This window comes from Eubalaena glacialis, chromosome 2, assembly GCF_028564815.1.
Source record: "Eubalaena glacialis isolate mEubGla1 chromosome 2, mEubGla1.1.hap2.+ XY, whole genome shotgun sequence".
Taxonomy (NCBI): Eukaryota; Metazoa; Chordata; class Mammalia; order Artiodactyla; family Balaenidae; genus Eubalaena; species Eubalaena glacialis.
Genome location: NC_083717.1, coordinates 82,895,945 through 82,918,143, shown reverse-complemented (window position 1 = coordinate 82,918,143; position 22,199 = coordinate 82,895,945). Strand labels below are relative to the sequence as shown.

Sequence of the window (22,199 nt, the reverse complement as noted above, 5' to 3'; positions counted from 1 at the left end):
AGAATCATTCAATTATTAAATAATACGGAAAATTCTTTTATGGAGTACAAGCTCCATAGAATGCGTGGAATGTACACCCCCATGAAAACAGGGACTTTGTTTTGTTCATGGTTTTATCTTAGTGGCTAGAACATTATACAGAACAGTGTAGAGAGTGGATAAATAAGTACTGAATGTTGAATGTGCAGGACCGTGACCAGTACTGAAATACACTTTGTGGTAAAATCTCCCTTCTTCAAGATCTACAATATTGATATATATCATCTCTGACACAGATGAAGTCAGCTCAGAGACAAAAGCAATAGCTAGAAGCCTTCTTTACTTCCCTAAATGTCACCGTTGATGAATGTTAAGTTGTTTTATAATAGGGAAAGTCGCCTTACCTGGGCAGTAGTTAAAGCATTGCACATGGAACAAATGGCTTCTGCATCATCATCTGTTTTCTTTTTCACTTGCAAAAGCTGAGCAGCCTGAATGAGAGGTTCCAGGGTTTCCTTAGCCCCACTGTTCATCAGATTCTTGTCACGCAGCCATTCTTCTAGTTGACTGACATTGTACCTATGCCAGAAAAAGGGGGGTGATGGAAATTTACTGAATGTTATCATAAATGTCTTAATTTTTCTGTGCATGGCTTTGTCAGGAATTTCAATTAAATTCTGTTTTTTTAAAATCATTAGCTGTGCTTAAAAATTTATCACTATAAATAATCAGGAGGTTTATAATCATAATTATATAAGAGTAGGTATAATTCTAGAGACTATAATTCTCTTTAATGGGAGATAGAAATGTAGCCATTACAGCAAGTTATGAAATAAGATGTGCTAAAAACCAAAATAGAACACATAATATGGCTGTGTCCTTATTAAAGAGCCAAGCAGAAAACACTTTATAGCTTCTTACAACTTGAGAGGTGAGAATTGATAATCCTTTAAGTACTCTCTCTTCCTTAAGTCAGACTCCAAGCTGACTCCAAGCTGAGCAAGACATAATAACAAGATCCCCACATAGGCCCTGTGCTCCGGTCCTCTTTAGGGAAGAGTCTGGGTGATGGAGGTAGTGGCCTGAGGAAGCTCAGGGATGAAGGCGAGAAGGGCAAGTTGGGGCCATGGGAAGAGACAAAGACCCAAAATATGAAGAGAGACATAGAAACTACACAAATGCGAGGTTTTAAGAGGTGGCCAACCAAGTGATAGTGGTTCGCAAATGAGAGTGAGATAAATGGACCCACAGTCAGGACTTAGTAATCAGGCAAAGAGGGGCTTCATAGGTATAAACAGAGCTTGTAGACAAATAAATTCTACGACCTGAGTGGAAAGCATTATCTTCTTACCACTACCTACAGTGGATGTGAGTAATGGAAAATTTGAAAAGAAAGCCAACGCTTCCTAAGATTAACTACAGGCTTTCATAGGAGAAATCCTTTTTTCTGCTCTTGGTGAATTTTCTAGCTGTTTTAAAATAAATTATTTGAAACAAAAATTCCATTATGCTAACACGGTTATGCTGAGGAGCAGCTGGACAAAATTGAGCACAGCTTTTCTTAAAATAGAGAGGGGCGTATTTCAAACATCAGTAAAAGAGCTATAGACATGTTCTTGTTGCCATAGGTACAAAAAGGTATTTTGTCAAAATAAATTTATAAGAGCAATCAAACATTAGCAATCTTCATTATAGTTTGATATTTTGTTACTGTACAATTAAAACACACACAAAAGGAGAGGAAGCAGCTATCTCATCTTTATGTAGTTTTCATCATCTCCCCACTCCCTCAGACGAGTTATCGGGGCTTTTCTGGTGGCGCAGTGGTTAAGAATCCGCCTGCCAATGCAGGGGACACGAGTTCGAACCCTGGTCCGGGAAGATCCCACATGCCGCAGTGCAACTAAGCCTGTGCGTCACAACTACTGAGCCTGTGCTCTAGAGCCCGCGAGCCACAACTACTGAGCCCACGTGCCACAACTACTGAAGCCCGCATGCCTAGAGCTCGTGCTCCACAAGAGAATCCACCAAAATGAGAAGCCCGTGCACCACAATGAAGAATAGCCCCCGCAGCAACGAAGACCCAACACAGCCAAAAATAAATAAATAAAAATAAATAAAGTTCCCTTTAAAAAAACAAAAAACAAAAACGAGTTATCTTCACATGGAGCAGGGTTCCTAACAAGCAGTGGGTTGCAAGGCACGGCCAGGAGCAATCACGAATGAGAGGGGAGGGTCCAGCCAGACAAGAGGAAGCAGCTTTGTGCCCGGTCTGCCCTTGCTGCTCACTTGGCGGGGAGGTGGGGGGGCAGTGGACATCAGGTACACTAGCCTCACACGAGCCCCGGCAAGCGGTTGGGCAGCATGAAAAGGCCATGGCAGCTGTTGGCGTTCGCTCACCTGATCTGCATGCCTTTACTCCAGGAGCACATGTCCTTCCGTAGGAGGAGGTTGTTCAGTGTGACGGCCCCCACGATGTAGAACATCTGCTTGACCACCTGCTTGATCAGTTCGGGGTCCATGCCGTGCTGACACATGACTGAGTGGAAGGAGTTGAGCTGCCGCAGGATGGAGTCCAGTGTGTAGGTACCCTCATCAGCAATGCTGGAGGTTCGCTTTCTTAGCCCTGTGGGCTTCACCCCAGACACACCCTGAATGGTTTCATGCTCTAGCATTCCGGAGACTGCAAGAGAAGTTCAAGTGTCAGAAAAGAAGATTTGGAAGGAAACGTGTGCACACACACACAAAGACACAGACATACACACCTTCAGTTTATGAAAATGATTTGAGTATCAACATAGAGGGAAAAACAACTCAATAAAAGGGCTTCTGCATTTTAAACTTTAATGAAGGAATAATTCTTAAATTCAAAAATTTACCATGAAATTAAGAACTCTTAATGGCCCATTTTCTGAAATATGAAGCAGTAGCCTTGTAATAGCACATGTGTGAGGTACCTTGGGAGGGTTTTTGAGAGAGATGTATGGAGCAGTTAGGGAGAAGATAAAAATTCTCCAGTAATATCGAGCCCCAGAGGCAAACAAATCAAGTAGCAAGAAAGGCAGGAGACCAGGCAGTGGTCTTGGAGAAGACTTGGGAGGGGGCAGTTGTGTGGGGCTAGAGAGCTGGGCCCTTCCTTGCTCTGAGCTTCCACAACAGTAGGGAGACCTCGGGCTGGCCTTAGCCTCCCAGGACTCAGTCTTCTCATCTGGGGCACTGCTGCTCCCTCTATTATGCTCTTGTAGCATTTGGCTCATGCCTCCTCTAGTATGGTTTTGGGATGCCCACTCTCTGAACTGGAAGCCCCCTTGAGAGCAGGGGCCATTCCTGATTCATTGTTATATGTCCTAGAGCTGATAAACACAGCTTCCAAAGAACCTCATACTGACTCAGAACATTTGTTGTTGTAAAATCATTGGGAGATGCAGCTAGTGGTTTAAAGTGGCACATCTAAAGGTAAAATTTCTTATTTAGCCAATAAAACCAGGCAAAAGTAGAAGAGAATGGACTGAAGCTGACCTTCTCTCTGCATCTGTGTTACCACATGCATTTTCGCTGACCTAGGTTGCTTTAAATTCATGACCTTTTAGGCGTCAGCTGAAGAAACCCCTGCCATCCCCCATGGCTTCCTCAGCCTTCTATGTTTCTAGTTGGTTAAAGGGGGGCCCGCAATAAAAAATGGGACACTAGGAGCCCACAGAGGTGAAATGAAGTTGTAGAAATATGGAAAACACATGGATGGGGAAGGAAAGGGTAACTGGTAGTAGCCTTAAGAGGCTGTTGATAATTTGCTTGATGATAATACAGTTTGGTAACTTAAAACATTAAAAAACAAAATTCAATGCATTCAAAATTAGCAGCCTGCAATTTGTACATGCTTTCTAATTCCTGTTTCACACCTGCTACACATTCCAAAGGAATACAGGTAGAACGATACATAAATATACAACCAGAGTGAGTACACACGTATAAAGATAGGTACATGAAATCACACATACGTAGAAAAACACACACACACGCACACACCCCCCAGTTTCTCATCCAATGAGAAACTGCTACTTTAAACTAAATTGCCTTTAACAATTCCATAGGGGCCATGAGATGTTCCACTCAGCATGGAGTGTCTGAGACCTGTTCTTGTTGCCATGGTACCTTCCCAGCCCTCTTACTGTAGCCTAATAGGCAAAGTGCAAACCCTCTCCAGCCTCCTTCATTTTAGATGGGTCCCTAGGAAGCTCTGTGTAGTAGTACGCTAGACCAAAGTTTAAAGTGTTTTTGAAAACTGGATGAGGTCTGAGGTCTACTGCTGGGTATAAAGCATGACCCAATCATAAGAGAGAGGCATTACACATTAGGGAGGTAAACTATATACTGCCATTTCCATCATGTGGAAGCAGTGATTTTGAGGTACCCCAGTTCGTCATGGCTGGGGTTCTGGGATTCCTCAGCTAATTTTGAGACTGAGTCTTACTACTTTATGTTCTCCATATGAATACATGCTCCAACACATGTGCCACTGGTGGTCATCCATTGGCGGGCACATGAGGTAGACAGACCTGGATGTCAGCAATATGCCCTGGCCTTACCGATCATTGGCTGAAGGATGTTCTCTAACACCCGCACGAGCTGCTGGTAGATCTGAATGGCCAAGTCACTTAGCACCTGCCGGTACTCAGCCAGGTCAAAATTGGTGAGGCAGTGTTCATTCTGGCGAGATGTGTTGTGTTTCATAAAGCCCTGGAGCCATAATGGAGAGTTAATGATACAGATGAAGTAAAATGTCTCCTGTTTAACTCTCTCATTTGATCGGCATCCTCATGCTCTTTTTTCCTTTCTCCAAAGAATTCCCATCCAACCTACACATAAATGCCAGGATAATCCTTCTCAAATTCTGTGTGTTTGTTTCCATCACGTCTCCCCTTCCACTTCTTACTAGCGTTTGAATAATCTAAACTTGGCAACCTAGCATTTAAGCTTTTCCACCAGCAATGTCAATGAAACAAGATGGGGGAACTTAATTTGAAAAAAAAACTAATGAGTGTTTTCATTTATGAAACAGCTGGTTCACTGCCAAACACTAAATTATCTAAAGTAGTAATCTCTTAACTTCAGTTCATTAAATATAGTCCTATTTATAAATACTACACTGGAAGGACGTAAATAATCTTCTTAAAATTGATCAATTTCTACAGAGACTGGTGAATAAATAAAAAATTTCTCTTTACTATATTCTACTGTATCCATACATGATTCTCAGTCTGAGCTTAGAATGGAATCTTCTGGTGGTATTTGTTAAAATGGAAAGCCAACTGTACAGGCAGGTACTTCTGTCAGGCACTGCCTGACAAAGACAATTGCCTACTTGATGGATTCTGCCCACACTCAAGCATCTGCCTACCTGCAACCTACTTAACAACATGGTCTAGAACTGGGGACTGACAGGACAGTTAATAGGCCCTCTGGGGGATTCTATTCTGCCAGTCCCATCTGCTCAAGGACCATGTCTTGCTCATATTGCATTTCCCATCATCTGCCAGGACAGTCCTCTGCCCCTAGCCTGTGGGTGCTCAGAAAGCACTACTGCTCAGCTTCTCTGCCTGCCCTCCCGGCAAAGGATGGGGAGGTACGAAGGACAGCGGTTATGGGCACAGGCTCTTGGAGGTGGGCAGACCCAGAATCCTAGCTCAGCTCCTTATGACTGAGAGCACTTGGGCAAAGTGATGAACTTCTTTGAGCTTTAGTTTCCTCATCTGTAAAACTGGGTTATAATTCCTACCTCACTGAGATGTTAAACAAGAATTAAACAACATAATGTACAGTAAATGCTGTCTGATACATACTAAGCAGCCCTTAATAAATGATAATTATTAATATATTACATAGTTTTGAAATATGAAGTCTATCAACCAACTGATGACCACATCACTATAAGCAAAAGCAAAAATATTTGTGGACAAATCTAAAGAGACATGTTTTACCTTGATCACCTTTAATGTATCACACAAGCCAAAATTGATTAATTTCTTTAAATAGCTCAATATTCCTATATCAGTCCTTGAAAAGCCCATTTTCACATCTTAACAAAAAGTTTCAGTGCGATAACCATTCAATGACCAATGCTCATTTTATTTCTGCTGTGCTTTCTCATAATACAAACTCTCAGAGGGAAGAAACTATGTCACTTCCCAAGTCAGTTTTGTAAATAATGAACATCAAACAAAGCTATGAACTTCCAAGCCACCTCTGAATTCAGGTTTCTAAATTAACAAATGGCTAAATAGTTTGTGCTTTAAATTTTTTTCCTTAAAAAGGTCAGAGAAAGTATAGCATGCTGGTTTTGTGATCAAGGCTTTCTCACCTCTTCTCCACTGTACTGCTTCAAACAGTGCAAAAATCGGCATGTGTTAGAAAGCCAGAAGGAGACAGTTTCAAAATCATCACCTCTTTTCTGAAAGAGAGAATAAGCCTAAATTAGCTTTTTCCTTAGGGAAATAATAGCCTGAAAAAACCAAACAGATAGCAGAAGGCCCATTTCCTTCACTTACCATTAACAACAGTTATAAAAATAAATCATATTGCAGTTGTAAAGCCTCATATCGTTGCTAGAGAATTTCAACCACTGAGTTCACTGGTTGTTTGTTACTTTGCTTGGCATCCCATTTTCTTGCCATTAGAAAATGAAGTCTGGTCATGCAATTGATATTGCTTAGCAGTCCCTTTAAGCAGAAAACAATTCACCAAGCCACAGCTTACCCAAACTCACTTCCCTGAGGGTTACTGAAGGGAATCAGAAAGGACTAAAGGCACAAAAGGGAATTACAAATATTGTGAAGCACTGAAACCCAGATTAGGTTAAAAATCTTGTCAATGATAAGATACAATTTCTGGGGAGCTAATCAGAACTGGAATGGAGGAAGCCCTGTGCAGAGCAGTGGAGAGTTTGGCTCTTCATCAGGTCTGGGCCACACGTCAAACCACCTCTGCGAAATCAAACCAGGGACACACGATAAATACACTTCAATTCAAAAAGGGATGTGAAACAAATGCACATCCATTTGAAATGGTATCAAAAGGGTGCTGTGTTCAAGTATCTACTCCTTTTTAATCTTTAAACAATTTGGTACAATAATTAGTCAAATTAGATTAATTTGGAAGAATTTATCCAAATTTTCTCATCTTGCAAGTAAGATGAGAGGGAGAAAACTTTACGATTTGGCTTTGTTGTCTTTGTAGGAGTTGACTTAAGAAGCAGTAAAACTCGTAGTCTAAATGTAATACAGCATCAATACACCAAAAATTAAATGAGTTACATTCAGAAGACATTCATCAATTTTTGAATGTTAAATATTCAGAAACTCCACACTTTAGTAAGCACTGTAGAAAGTAACCACATAGACTATCTGTGCAGGAGGGACTGAGAACCGGCATTAAAAGTTATGACCAGGGGCTGGGGGAGGGTGTGTTTAATGGGTACAGAGTTTCAGATGGGGAAGATGAAAAAGTTCTGGAGATGACGGTGGTGATGGTTATACAACAGTATGAATGTACTTAATGCCACAGAACTGAAAAATGGTTAAAACTAAGAATAATGTTCCCTGTTTTTCTAGATTGTCAAGAGGATGATCACGCAAGTGACTCAGTGATTACTGAGTTATGTAGGGCTTCCTGTTCTATTATGTAACTTTGCTGCCTTTTCCAAGTCTTTCCTCTCTGATTAGTATCTGTGTGTTGCTTCTCACATGGAACCAGGCATTTCAGGTAACAAGGAAAATTATGGGATGAGCTGGAGAATAATGGGAAGAAAAGTCAGAAGAGAATTTTAAATGTTTTATCAGACATCTTTTTATATGAATGGGCTAGGTATTACTAAACTTACTTAATACCTATTTTAACTATAGCATCACATCCCCCGTATATATGAACTTCACTAGGTATTTTTAATTTAGTTCTAAGACCTCAAAGCAGAAAATTTCTATGACGAAACTGAATTTGCTTCACAATCAAATGCAAGTATATTGAATTAATTTTGATTACTGTTCAACCTGAGCCCTGTTTTGAAAGAAGGCACATAGACACTTTACAGAATGAATGTTTCCTACAATGGAAGGTATCGATTAAGACTAGAAAGTGGTCATAACTGGAAACTTAGCTCAAGTCTAAGGAAGAAAAAATACCTCTGTGCAGACTCTGTCATCATTAATATTCATTATGAGAATTTTGTTGAACATGAACTGACCTTTAATACTTTTTTGATGCTGTTTATTGTTGATGTTAGCAACGACCTTACTTTCTGATCATCATTCAGGTAGTCAGCGTGTCGAACACACATAAACAGGATATACGCTGGTAACCCTGGAATTAAATTGACTGCTACACCACGTGGCTTCAGTTCTAAAAAAGAAAAGAGGAAAAATAATCTTATATAACTTTGAAAGTCTTCACGAGGAATGCTTTTTGAGATACAAAAGCACAGTTCTCATGTAAGAGTTCAATCATTCAGGGTAAATAGGTCATGTTTTTAAAAAAAGCATATTTTAAAGGCTCACTAAGTGGAGAAATTCTTGAGGGTAGGAACATGTGAATCTTAGCTGCTTATACAACAACTCCCAAATGTCTATCTCCTGCCCTGACTTTTCCTTTGAATTCTAGGCTCATGTATCAAGTGGCTTTTGACATCTCTCCTCAGGCGTGTCAAACTAAGCCCCTCCCAAACTAAACTCTTCATTCCCTATGGAACCTGCTCTTCCAGGAGTTAGGTGGGTCCTAGCAAGTGTCCCTGCAGTGTGACTGACATCCATGATGCGGTCAGGATGCTGCTACAGCACTATACGCACAGCAGTCAAGGATGACTAAAGAAACCAGTGTGAATACTTAATAAATGAGTGACTAGCCTTTCCCACCACCGACACATGTACCAGAAAGACCTTTTATCTCACGCAGGAAATACTTGCCGAGAATCAAGTTCTTAACAAGTTTTTGCTCATCCTCCTTCTTGTATTCCAGCATTCCTTGGAAATCCTTTTCTTTTCTGGGAATGTTGACTGGACGGATGGGCTCATCAATGATCTGTCCTGGGGATATGTTCTCCATTTGGCCCACTTCATCAGAAACAAAAAGAAGAAAAATGTCTTCCAGGTAGAAAAGATGAGAGGTTTCCATGTTCCTATAATTTTAAGTAAACTCTATAACAGCAGAAGCTTGCCATATTTACCACTTAATTGTCCCTTCTTTCAATATTTTTTCTGGTAAGACTGGGTGGATAGATGATAAAATTATATGGTAATGTCACTCTAACAACCACTAGTGCTTGGCTACTATCAACACCAAAGAATCTTACTAGATTCAAAAGCATTTTTTTTTTGTAATAAGGTTTACTTTGTAATAAGATTAAATGTCTCCAAAGTAAATGGTTTAACTTCTTAGTTAACTAATCAGTATCAATCATAAATGTCTAAATATATTTTGACTTTAATTTACAGAAGGAAAAAACAATATTCTACAAAGAGGCAGCCAGACTATAAAAGATTCCCCTTTACCTTTAGCTCTATGAATCTGGTCATTAAAGAAAAAAAACATTTACTTTAAATGTATCATTGCAATCAGTTCAAACCACATCAAGATAGCTGGTAGAACCGTGTTTCTTCACACTAGTTGATGTGAAATGTATCATTTCTCACAAAGGCTTCATAAGGAAAAGGCTTAATGTTCTCCTGTCACCCCTCACTCCCAAAGAAATCATGAGCAGATAAAACAACCTGTATTTAATATGACTTCCTAAATATTATTCGGTTTTTTCTTTGTTTGTTTTCAGTAAAGTGCTAAAAGTCCTACCACAAAGCTGCAACCATTAAAGTACAAGCGCTGGTTAACAACCCTTTCAGATGTTAAAAATGATCACCACTGTTGATGGCAGCTGCGAGAGAAGAACTGAGGGTTAAAAAAAAGGCTCCAATTTCATCTCAAAATTGAGAATTGAATGGGAAATGCAAGGGAAGGTAAGAGAAAACATGAGTTATGATGGTGTTTGTGGAGCTATATGCTAGTAAGATTTTTAATTCTCTTATCTACAGGAAGGGGGGCAGTTAAGAAATCTATTTAGTGTTATACAGCAGAAACCAACACAACATTGTAAAGCAATTATACTCAAAGATGTTAAAAAAAAGGAAAGAAATCTATTTAGGTGTAGTTTAAGTTTGAGTTCAGAGACTGCTGGCAAACAAACAAAATGCAGATCAGATGCATTAGAAAGTTTAATCTTGCTGACTCCACAAGGTATCAGTCATGCTTCTCCTGTCACTCTGGGCAACTTCCGGTGTTAGTTCTGGGAAGCCAGTTCCACAGCATGAGGTTATCACAGAGAACACCAATACCTGCCAGTGCTCTTGCTCACGTGGCAGAGAGCCTGGTGACACCTCGTCCACCTCATGCCGCAGCATCACACACCGGGACTATCAGCGCTGAAAATCACCACCATCCATCAACATTATGATATCTAAAGAGCGATCATACTGTGATTGGACAAATCAGGGCTGTGGCCACCTCCCATAACCTAGCGTTTCGTATGCATGATGCAGTCCGGAACCGCAGGACTAACTTAATGCCTTGTATGCCTCTCTACAAGAGATACGAGATTCAAACTATTTAGTTTTACATAAGTTATTTCTGGAGTCAGTTTAAACACAACAGCATGAGGATCTCAGGATCAGTACACAGTGACCTTCACAGCTCATGTATATATTCTGCATGTAAAACAAAATAATAAGATCCCTGCCATCTATGTTACTCGTTGCTTTAAGCCACAGAAACAATTCAACGAGGGGAAACTGGGAGAAAACAGATTCAACATATTAAGTTTATCAACAAATGCACATATTTGGACTCTGTATAACTCAAAAAGAATGTTTTAAACCTACTGATTTTATCATATCTAAGGTGCCACTGATTATGACATATAGTATTATTTTATATAACACTAAAGAAGGAAAAATATTGCCAGTTAAACTAAAACCCATCAACTGCTGTAAGATACATCCTAATTTCAGAGATGTTAAAATATGAAAAATTGTGCACCACAGAATTTATGAAACATGGTGAATATTTTAACTAAGAGATATTATGTTTTAAAAGAAAGCTTCACTTTCCTTTTGCAAAATCTCTAACGAAGATATTTTTGGTTCTGTACAAAAATGTCAGAGATAAAATTTGCCATACTTTCATTAAAATTTTACTCTGTCTTTGAATTCTTCCCAGAGATTAGAGTCTTCACAAAAACTCACAGGTAAAATATAGATGTCAGCTCAACATAACCTTGATTTATTTAACAAATCATATAATTAAAATAATCATATAATTAAAATGTCAACCCTTACGTAGTATCAGGAAAAAATAAAGCCTGAAAGAGAGAAGCCAGAATACCACCCAGTTTTTAAGAGACTCAGGGGACCTTGGGGGTCATTTAGTCGAATGCTCCATCTAATACAGCAATCTTCTAGGAAGATCTGAAGCAACATCTATTTCCATTTTCAAGTATAATAGATTCTTTATGCTTGAGAGAAAAACATTCCTGAACCTTTTTGTCCTAGAAATAGAAAGGAAATTGGAAGATTTTTTTTTCCCCCCTCACTTTGGTTCAGGGAAGATCTTGATCTCAGGTTTAATTGAGACAGTCAAATGAATTATTACGAGTAGAGAGGGTCTGTTGGAAAATATGACACAAAGAAGTCAGTGCTCTTCAGAAGGCTTGGGTTCTAGTCCCATTTTGGCCACTAAGTGGCTGAGACTTTGGAAGTCCCTTATGGTTTCTGGGCCTCAGCTCTGTTCTCCTCTAAAATAATTAACTGATTTCTAGAATTCTTTTAGGTCTAAATTCCCCGACTCTATGAAAATTGAGATGGAACACCCACTCCTGGATTAAAATACAGCACAAAGCATATCAAATTTTAAAACACTCTCCATTTAGCCATATAATTTCTGCTAAAAATTATGTATGTTGGCATTAAAAAAGTCTTCACTGTCTTCTAAAAATGTCTCCTTAATTAAGTGTAGGCCATAGGAGGAGGTAAGAGTCTTGCTATTTTAAACCAGAAGCATTTAAGTATATCATATTTAGAAAAATAAAAGAAAACTTTTAGATATTAGAAGGTGCTTTGCTGTACAAAGTTATCAGTGTTTTCTGTACACTGTGGGGATAAGGGGACAGGAGAGAAAGGTGTTGGAAAAGCGTGTTGTCTTTCTTCTCTGCCTTGGGGAGGGGAGGTACACTGCACTCAGCAAACGCTCAAGTCACATAAATCTATCTCATCTTATTCTGTAGATACGTATTATTTAACTCAACTTTTCTTAAGAATATCATCATGACTTTTTTGTTTAATCTATGAATTGCCTTCTCAAATGTACTTATAGACTTAAGAATATAGCTGGCAGGATAGTTTAACTGATGAGGTTGAATTCTGATTGATAATGGCTTAAAATTGCTCTAAGCTTTCTCTTTAAGTAAAATATACATATCAAAGAAAGCTAAGTAAAAATGTAAAATAATAAATGGCTTCTCTATTTATCAAAAGTTACTAACATATGGTAAAGAAATGATTAGGAGCTTAAAAAATAATCTTACAAGTTAATACCCTTAAAATCAGTTTTGTTCAAGCGGATACTCTGCTGCCTAATTATCATCTCATGATATAATTAATGCAGAGTTAAGTGCAGAAAGGTTCTCTGAATAAAGATTTTTAAAGTTCCGCCAACAGACATTATAGTCTGGATCTGTGATTCGGAGGTTCAAAATTTTAATATAATATATGAATCACATAATGCTAAAGGATTATATAATAAAATATGACTGCAAAGTAACCTGATTTGTAAACAAATATTTCAGTATTTGTACATCCCAGGGAATATTATCCCCTTGAAAGTAAATATCCATGTTGCTGTTCTAAATATTTCTGACACTTACTTACACATTCAACAAACATTAATGGAATGATTATGACAGGTCAGACAATATACTAGGTGCTGTGAAAACAAGAGGAAATAAGAGGTGGTCACCATGCTCAGGAAGTTCATAGTCCATCGAGGAAGCCAGTAATTCAAACAGGAAAACTGCTAAAAATATGACAGTGAAAACCACAAAAGATGGGAGGCAAATTGCAGTACACAGAGGGTAGAGCCGTAGGGTCTATCTGTGTGATCAGGAAAGGCTGCTCTTGAGCATGTGACATATAACTCTGGTCTCAAAGGATAAGCAGGACTTGACTAAGAAGCAAGAAGATCAAACAGATGGAACAGTTACGACAGGCCTGGCACACTGGAGGAATGAGAGCCACACAGTTAATCATGGCAGATTCTTTTGAACATTCCCAGTGATGGGGAATCTTCACCCTTTGAGCAGAGCAAAAGTTATTCAGAGTGACAATGACAGAATAGATGGGCAGGCTGCACAGTATCATTTTTGGTCAAAATGGTAATAGCCTGCATAGGTCTGAAGGCAATTCCAAAGAGGGTCTCAAAATCTCTTGAACAATGAGATCATTGGGGAATAAGCTGAGAATGTGGCTTTAGCCCTGTTCACTGCTATATCCCTGGCACCTACTTACTGAAGGAACAAACACTAACCCACAAGACAAGAATCATTTGTATATAATAATAACCGATATTTGATCACTTCTCAAGGTGTTTTCCCATCATCATATATAAATCATGAGATGTTTTCTAAAATCTTATTTCTTTATAATCATAATTCATTTTTTTCTTATTTACTTCTCTTTTTGTTCTCCATTAGATGTAAGTTCTTTGAGGACACAGACTCTGTCTTACTCATCTTAGTATCCCTAATACTAAGAATAACAGTAATAAAAACAAGTTGTATATAGGATTTACTGCGTGTCAGGAAATATACCAAATGCATTCCACATATTAATTAATTTAACCCTTACAAACTGTGTCAGGTAGACACCATTATCATTCCCATTTAACAGGTGGGAACACTGAGGCATAGAGAGGTTCAGTAACTTGCCCAATATCAGATGACTAACAGTGGAAGAGGCAGTATTTAAACCCGAGAAGCTTAGCTACAAAATCCATGCTCTTAACCACTATGCAATACTGTCTAGCATAGTGCCTGGTCTATAGAAGACGGTCATTAGATGTTTGTTGAATGAATTCTCTCTTTGTAAATTATTACTACCATGCAAAGAACATTTTCCCCCACCTAGTAATGAAAATTTCCACTCCACGGAGGCCAGGTTTGCAGAACGTCATTTTTGTTATTGTCCCTAATATTCACACACAAACCTTTTAAGCCACTAGTATTGCATATAAAACCAAGGTTCAGCAACTGTCATAGAAACATGTTTAAATACCTTCTAGTTCACCAATTTTTTTGGCAAATACTTTCAGTTGTTTTTTCAGTTTCCGGACAGTCTTATCTTGTTTTTCAAGTTGTTCCATCAAATCCTAAAGATCAAAATGAGAAATATAACAGAAAGATCAAAATAAACCTTCTAAAATGCACAGAAGGAGAGCAGACACAAAATTACAGAAACAGCACTTGTTAGTTTTACATAAAAGCTCCATGAAAGCTCATTGGTGGAGCCCCACCTGGCTAAAACTGGCAGGCAATGGGAAATGCAGCTATAATAAAAGCCAAATGTTAAAATATACAATGCAGTAAAGTCCTTTACAGCGTGATGGACAGCAGGCTCACTGTGGAGTCTTTTCCAGTAGACTCCACAACAATTAAATGCTTGTAAAATGTACTGCTATTCCAGTAGAAAGGTTTTCTTTTAAAGGGGGAACAGGCAAAGTAAATTCTGATGAATGCACACAGTTTTGTGGGAAGTTTTAAGGATGGTTGAACTTAGGGGCTTTTGATTAACACCTGTGTGTGTGAAGCACTGTCTCTATGAGTCCCACCCTTTGGAGAGGCTAAAACTAGTCCTGTAACTTAAGAAAAGTTAAGAAGTTTTGGGAATTAAAAGGTAAGTTAAAAAATAACGACAGTGGGGTGGGATAGGGAGGGTGGGAGGGAGACGCAAGAGGGAGGAGATATGGGGATGTATGTATGTGTATAGTTGATTCACTTTGTTATAAAGCACAAACTAACACACCATTGTGAAGCAATTATACTCCAAAAAAGATGTTTAAAAAAAGAAAAATAGGGCTTCCCTGGTGCTGCAGTGGTTTGAGAGTCCGCCTGCCAATGTAGGGGACACGGGTTCGAGCCCTGGTCTGGGAAGATCCCACATGCCGCAGAGCAACTGGGCCCGTGAGCCACAGCTACTGAGCCTGCGCGTCTGGAGCCTGTGCTCCGCAACAAGAGAGGCCGCGATAGTGAGAGGCCCGCGCACTGCGATGAAGAGTGGCCCCCGCTCGCCGCAAGTAGAGAAAGCCCTCGCACAGAAATGAAGACCCAACACAGCCAAAAATTAAAAAAAAAAAAAAAAAAAAACATAAATTAATTAATAAAAAAAAAATAACGACAGTGGGGTGGGATAGGGAGGGTGGGAGGGAGACGCAAGAGGGAGGAGATATGGGGATGTATGTATATGTATAGTTGATTCACTTTGTTATAAAGCACAAACTAACACACCATTGTGAAGCAATTATACTCCAATAAAGATGTTTTAAAAAAAAAATAACGACAGAAAACAGGATAGAGTGCTCTGCAGACCAAGTGGCAGGTTGGATAACATGCCCATAAAAATCTCCCAGGTGATACAAGTTTGCTTATAGAGAAAAAAGGGGATAATTCCACATGGTTTATGCAAAAAGAGAAAACAAAAGCAGTTCGTTCAAGGGCAGGGGGTTAAAAAAACTGTGATAATTGGCTCTCTAATCAAGAATTCTTTCAAATGACCGGCATAATTAAAAGATCGATAATTAAGAAGAAAAGTGGACAACAGCAGACTAGGAGCTTGGAAGGGAAATAAATCAGTGATTTAATAAGTCTGTGGTTGTTATTCAGGTTATGGATTTAAAAAGCTTTTATAAATACAAATATTCATTCATTTTCCAGTTTAGTTTAGACAGGGCTTATTTAGATACTAGACCAATGATTCAAAAGGAACAGTTGCTAACATTTCAAAGCGTTCAGTTGTGTTTCTTGGATTTTACTTTATCTTTCAAATCACATTTTGCTTCCATCACACTGTAAGCCTAGTGTTAATAACAAACTGAAGGTGACAATGGACGCAGGACATTGATAGAGGCGACATCACTGGCTAAAAGACAGCTGTGGGGAGAAACAGGTTTTGTGACAGTTTTTGAAGAGACTTCCTGGGGCGGGGCAGGCAGCGGTGTGCTCTTCAGTTACAGAGGGCTAGAATTAGCAGGGAAGACAACAGAGAAGCACTATGAGTTTACATACAATCATCCGTTTGTAAAGTGAAATCCGATATGATTGATACTTCTTAGGATCATCTGCATATAATTCCTCAAAATACTGAAAAAACAGGCACAATGGACATTTGTTTTTCTCTGTGAGGGGAATGCTACCTCTCAGCAAAATCAATTTTAAAATATTTCACAACACAAATTAAAAAAAAAACACACACAAATAATGAAACTACGTATACTCAAAAGGCTCTGATTTGTCACCTGCCATTGCCCTCTAATTTTTCTAGTACAGATGATTCTGATTATACATACACAAATATATTTTCACATGATCAGAGGAAACAGGCTATGTTAGCAGGTAAACAGATCTGTGGTCCACATTCCCCAGATAAGGCTGTTATTTCACTCCTCAGACCTGCTCACAAGTTGCTGCACCTTCTTTGCTGCCAGTAGCAGTGGCAAGAGTGGGGAATTCACTTAAAACAAAAGTGAGAATAATGGCAAAGTTGGAGCTCTTGTTTGAAGTTGGAAAGACTGATGAGAAGCTGTGTGCCTTCCTTCCCTGAAAGGCACCTTGCGGGTGGCCTGTGACGCTTGCCCACTAGAGGAGGGAGAAAAACCAATTCTGTGATTGTGTTGGGGGGTAGGTGGGTGGGAAGGATTTGCAGGGTAGAGTTTCTCAGAACACTAAGCCTAGGCCCACTGCTGCTTTAATATTCTGCCCAAGTGTTTCCTAAAGAAATGCACAATTAAGATTGAGACACTATAACGACTGTGAAAAAGTGCATCATCCCCTATCTGTAAGTTTGAATCCTTTCTCCTGAATTAGTAGTCAGCGAGGCAGAAGCAGCTGACCTACGAAGGGTTTTCCTAAAATTGAAACTCGTTAACTAGATTCTACCAGCTGAGAATTTGGGGGCTTAGTTTATGTTTGTATTAGCTATAAAAAATTGAGAAGAAAAGTAATACTGTGCATAAGGTTGAAAGGGAAATGCTTAACCAGCTTAGTGAAAAAACTCTGAGAATCTACCAGCCAGAATCATCTTTATTTCATGGTTTCACCTTGTATTTTAAGATAATCATTTAAAAGCACGGAATTTATATGCTCATCAATTATTATTATATTATTTAGTACATTTATCAATTCTTAGGCATTAAAGCATTGTTAGTTTAATTTAAGCAACAATATACTTGTGAGTAATAAAATGACATCTCAGAAATATTCCATGATTCAGAAGACCTTCCCCCATAAATTAGTGATATTTCAGGCCCTTTGGAAAGAGTCCAAACTCTGCCCTCACCCACCTTTCCCATTCCTACAAGGTAGCCTCACCAGCAAGCTGTCCTCAGAGGGAAGGATAGACTGGGAAAAGAATACCTTTGAGCTTTTTTTTTTTTTTTTTTTAGATTAATTAATTAATTTATTTGGCTGGATTGGGTCTTCGTTGCTGTGCACGGGCTTTCTCTAGTTGCGGTGAGGGGGGGCTACTCTTCACTGCGGTGTGCTGGCTTCTCATTGTGGTGGTTTCTCTTGTTGCGAAGCACGGGCTCTAGGTGTGCGGGCTTCAGTACCTGTGGCACGTGGGCTCAGTAGTTGTGGCTCTTGGGCTCTAGAGCGCAGGCTCAGTAGTTGTGGTGCACGGGCTTAGTTGCTCCGTGGCATGTGGGACTTTCCCGGACCAGGGCTCGAGCCCGTGTCCCCTGCATTGGCAGGTGGATTCTTAACCACTGCACCATCAGTAAAGTCCCATACCTTTGAGTTTTGCTTCAAATTAATATAAAAGATGGTTGAATAGATGACACTAGAAAACTATTTGTAATGTAAATGATCACTAATGGAATAATGGAGGGATAATTCAGATTGTTAAATCTTCAGAGAAAATCCAAACTATTTTAGTACAGCTCATTAAAACCCTGAATTAAAGAAATAGAAACAGCGCTTCCCTGGTGGCGCAGTGGTTGGGAATCTGCCTGCCAATGCAGGGGACACAGGTTCGAGCCCTGGTCCGGGAAGATCCCACATGCCACAAAGCAACTAAGCCCATGCGCCACAACTACTAAGCCTGCGCTCTAGAGCCCGTGAACCACAACTACTGAGCCCACGTGCCACAACTACTGAAACCCTCACGCCTAGAGCCCGTGCTCCACAACGGGAGAAGCCACCACCACAATGAGAAGCCCACGCACCGCAATGAAGACCCAACGCAGCCAAAAATAAATAAATAAACAAACAAATTAATTAATTAAAAATAACCCAAAACAGAAACAAATTACCACTAACCCTAAAGAGCTTTTTTCAAAACCAGACTGACACTACAATATAGATTTTATATAGAAATATGGAATTGGGAGTTCCCTGGTCGGGTAACTGAGGAACTGAGATCCCACAAGCCATGTGGTGCAGCCAAAAAAAGTGGAATTATACTTTTTCAATGACTTTTACTTTAATAAATATGTTTATCAAACTTAAGTAGAAATCTGTAATAAAAGTTATTTTGTGACTGAGAAAGAAACATTTTAGAAAATATTTTCTATAAAAGAAAGAAGGACAGAAAGAGAAAAAGAGAAAAAGAACAAACTTGGACTCTGTGCCAGCACTCAGAATCTGGCAAGGGGAAAAAAAATCTCCTCATTCACTGCCCAAGTTCTGTTTAAAAAGAATCACGAAGGTATAAACTTGAATCCTGACGTTCCTCCTCCCTGACCTTGGAGCTCCAACCAAGGTCAACCTAAAGCCCCATGTTGGTTCTGCCAACTGCCTTCCCTGACCCTAACTCTAACCCCGCTGTCTGCTAGAGACAGGGGCTGGGATGGCCACAGTGGTGCTTGGGGACCAAAGGTTGTGACAACCACATAAGCTCCTCGATGGCAGAGAAGCTGCAGCTGACGTGGAGGAAGCTGAGTTCCTGAGGATATCAAAAGCCCAGCACACAGTCGGCCGATATCTTCCAGACCCTCCAAGTGAGGGCTGAGGATGCTGAGATGCACCAGAGCCTTCTGTGAGAAACAACCCGAGTACACGCCTTTTTCACTTCTACCAACGTAGTCGTTATTTTCCTTACTCTGTCCCTGATAGGGAAAGAGGGTAACAAGTGTGGGGCAGTGAGTGTTTCCCAGTTAGGAAAGATGTTTTGCTCAGAAAGCAAGGAAGGCCGCCCTGCAGGGCTAGGCCCTGTGTGCTGAGGCGTGTGGCCCGGCACCTGCCTTACCAGGTTCTCATTGGTGAGCCGGGTGATCTCGTGCTGCAGGCTGGCCTCGATGCGGGCCTCTGGGGGCAGCTGCAGGTTCTGGGCCAGCAGCTGCTGCTGCCGGTTGTTCTCCTCCTTCAGGCTCTGGATCTCCCCGCGGAGGGCTTCGGCCTCATTCTCATGGCTCCTCTTCTGCGACTGCAGCTGGGATTCCAGGAGCCTGCGGAGAAGCCACACGGGTAGGAAAGGGAGGTGACACCAGAGTCCCTGCCTGAAGGGTGCAAGACTCCGTGCTCACTTGCAAGGGCAGAAAAGCGGGGACTCTGTAGTGACTGTGTAGCTTCTGACTTGATTAGAGTCTAGGAACTCAACCAAGGGCCAGAAATGGAAACAAATGTGCTCACATTTGTGTCTTTCTGAACTGTGGACCCTGCTACAAAGTTCTCAAAGGCCCCTAGAAACAGGAAAATTTTAGCTCTTTTGAAAGGTTCATAGGAAATGATGACTAAAACAATCAATTAAAAGACATAGGTTAAAGAACCTGGCTTACTACATTCACAAACTAGCATTTAAGTTGGCAAAGCTAGTAACTTTGCCACAAAATCACCGCACTATGGAAGACAAGATTACAAATGCCCCGTCTAATTAAATATGCCTTGAAGACTTTCAGCATTACTAATTCCAGGCAGAGGGTGAGACCAGGGTCCCATTTTTACTTTCTACTTTTATCTCTGAAGGGCAGAAAGGCTGGAGTGTTACTCTGAAATACATACAGATTTACCCAAATCCAGACAGATAGTTCTGAAATTTCGTATATGTGTATATATATATATATATAAAATTTGTCATCTTCTCTTTCCCCATAAACTTCCTTATCAGTAACAGAATCCTAACAAGATATGCTTTTAGAACATCAATATTAGTGGGACCAACAAAGCAGCTACTGCTTCTCTGAGCAAACATACAAGTCAGCTGTGCCGTGAGTAGTCTAGGGCAGGAGGATACTAGAGCGAACTGGCATCCTCCCTTTACCAGGCACCCCCATTTCTACATTCACCCCCTTTTCCAAAGCCAAGACAAAGTTATGGATAGGAATTAACTAACATGAAGAAAGAAAAGATGGTCTTTTATTCGAACCCCCTTGGTTATCAAATGCTGGGCAACACTTACTGATGCCATTGCAAGCAAACAGTTAACAGCAGACTAAAAATATTTTAATGATTATAAAATTTCAAAAGGATTTGAACCAATAACACCACAAAGTTAATGACAATGGTTTGTGAATAGAACAAAGCAGAATAAGTAGAAGCCCCTCGAACAAAGAGTCTGCTAAATATTTTTAAAAATTCATCACTAAAATGGCATTTTTAAGAGATTTTAAGACACAAATCTCACTAGAGGAGATCAGTGTCTGTGTTAGAAAGGTGCTGCTGTTTCAATTTCATTTGCTTTCCCCTAAACATATTTAACATGTTGAGTTAGGGTTATTATTTTGAACTGTAGCAATGCAGGAAACCCTCTTTGTTTGCGGTTTCACAAATCGGAATTTCACAGTAACCACACAGAATGCCAAATCGTGTACTTAACACTGCTGTTAGGCAGCATGATCATAATATATGAGAATGTAGACACATTGCCCAGGCACATATATTCTTTAAATTGATCATTATTCCAAACAAGAAACCACTAAGTAATAGGTATTAATCTCTCCTGCAGTAGTAGCTTGGGCTCCAGTTAAGAGGTTTGGATTTTCTTCCACTTTTAGTGAGATATTCACAAATTTTAGTGTCTGAAATTTACCCAGGAAGACAATTAATGAATAAGAAATACAGAAGTTAAAGTCGGGAGGCCACTGTTAGTAAGAAAAACAACAAATTAATAACATTCCATTTTGAGGAAACAAATATAACCTGTTGGCTTGTTTTAACCCTTCATAAACCAGCAACAGCTCTCCATCCTCATTCAACTCATGGCCATCCATAGCAGATGATCTTCCATGCAAAAGGAACAATAATGCAAAACACAAAGGGATGGTAATGAGATGATGGTGGTCAAGAGCAGCACGTGACAGTTCAATATTTTATTAAGTCAACAGGACTGTTTTTATTAATTACAGATGACTTTAAGATATTACCACAAAATCATTTTTGGTTAATTTTTTTAAAAAAATGGGTAACATGTAACATCACACGTAAATGTGTAGAAATTTAAACAAAATAATCAACATCTAGAGCTACTTTTCCTGCAAAATAATAAATGACTGAAGAGGTGAGAAGGAGGTTCTGTTTTTAACATTTTATTCAGCTAGCAGAGTGATCTTTTTTTTTTTTAAACATCTTTATTGGAGTATAATTGCTTTACAATGGTGTGTTAGTTTCTGCTCTATAACAAAGTGAATCAGCTATATGTGTACATATATCCCCATATGTCCCCCCTCTTGCGTCTCCCTCCCATCCTCCCTATCCCACCCCTCTAGGTGGTCACAAAGCACCGAGCTGATCTCCCTGTGCCATGCAACTGCTTCCCACTTCAGCTAGCAGAGTAATCTTATATGTCACATATTATGTTAGAGACTAACCAAAACAGTCATATACATATAGAATGAAAATTTCAGCTACTGTCTTCATGTGGCAATTTTCATAATTCATTTCAAAATGAAGTTTTAAGTCTTCTGGGTAGGAATTTGTTTTAGCTTAATAA

The 22,199-nt window shown here is 39.6% G+C and overlaps 1 protein-coding gene across 1 annotated transcript in view; it reads right to left on the bottom strand.

Moving 5' to 3' along the window:
- The window catches only part of MYO5A (myosin VA), a 196,046-nt gene that overhangs the window by 6,714 nt on the left and 167,133 nt on the right, over window positions 1-22,199 (bottom strand). Inside the window, exons 30-39 of the mRNA XM_061180310.1 lie at window positions 21,410-21,490; window positions 19,521-19,719; window positions 16,343-16,417; window positions 14,337-14,430; window positions 8,931-9,077; window positions 8,216-8,370; window positions 6,338-6,427; window positions 4,566-4,716; window positions 2,380-2,662; window positions 384-558 (exon numbers count right to left, since the gene is read on the bottom strand). Of these exons, the coding sequence (XP_061036293.1) occupies window positions 384-558; window positions 2,380-2,662; window positions 4,566-4,716; window positions 6,338-6,427; window positions 8,216-8,370; window positions 8,931-9,077; window positions 14,337-14,430; window positions 16,343-16,417; window positions 19,521-19,719; window positions 21,410-21,490 (1,450 nt within the window). The remainder of the gene's footprint in view (window positions 1-383; window positions 559-2,379; window positions 2,663-4,565; window positions 4,717-6,337; window positions 6,428-8,215; window positions 8,371-8,930; window positions 9,078-14,336; window positions 14,431-16,342; window positions 16,418-19,520; window positions 19,720-21,409; window positions 21,491-22,199) is intronic.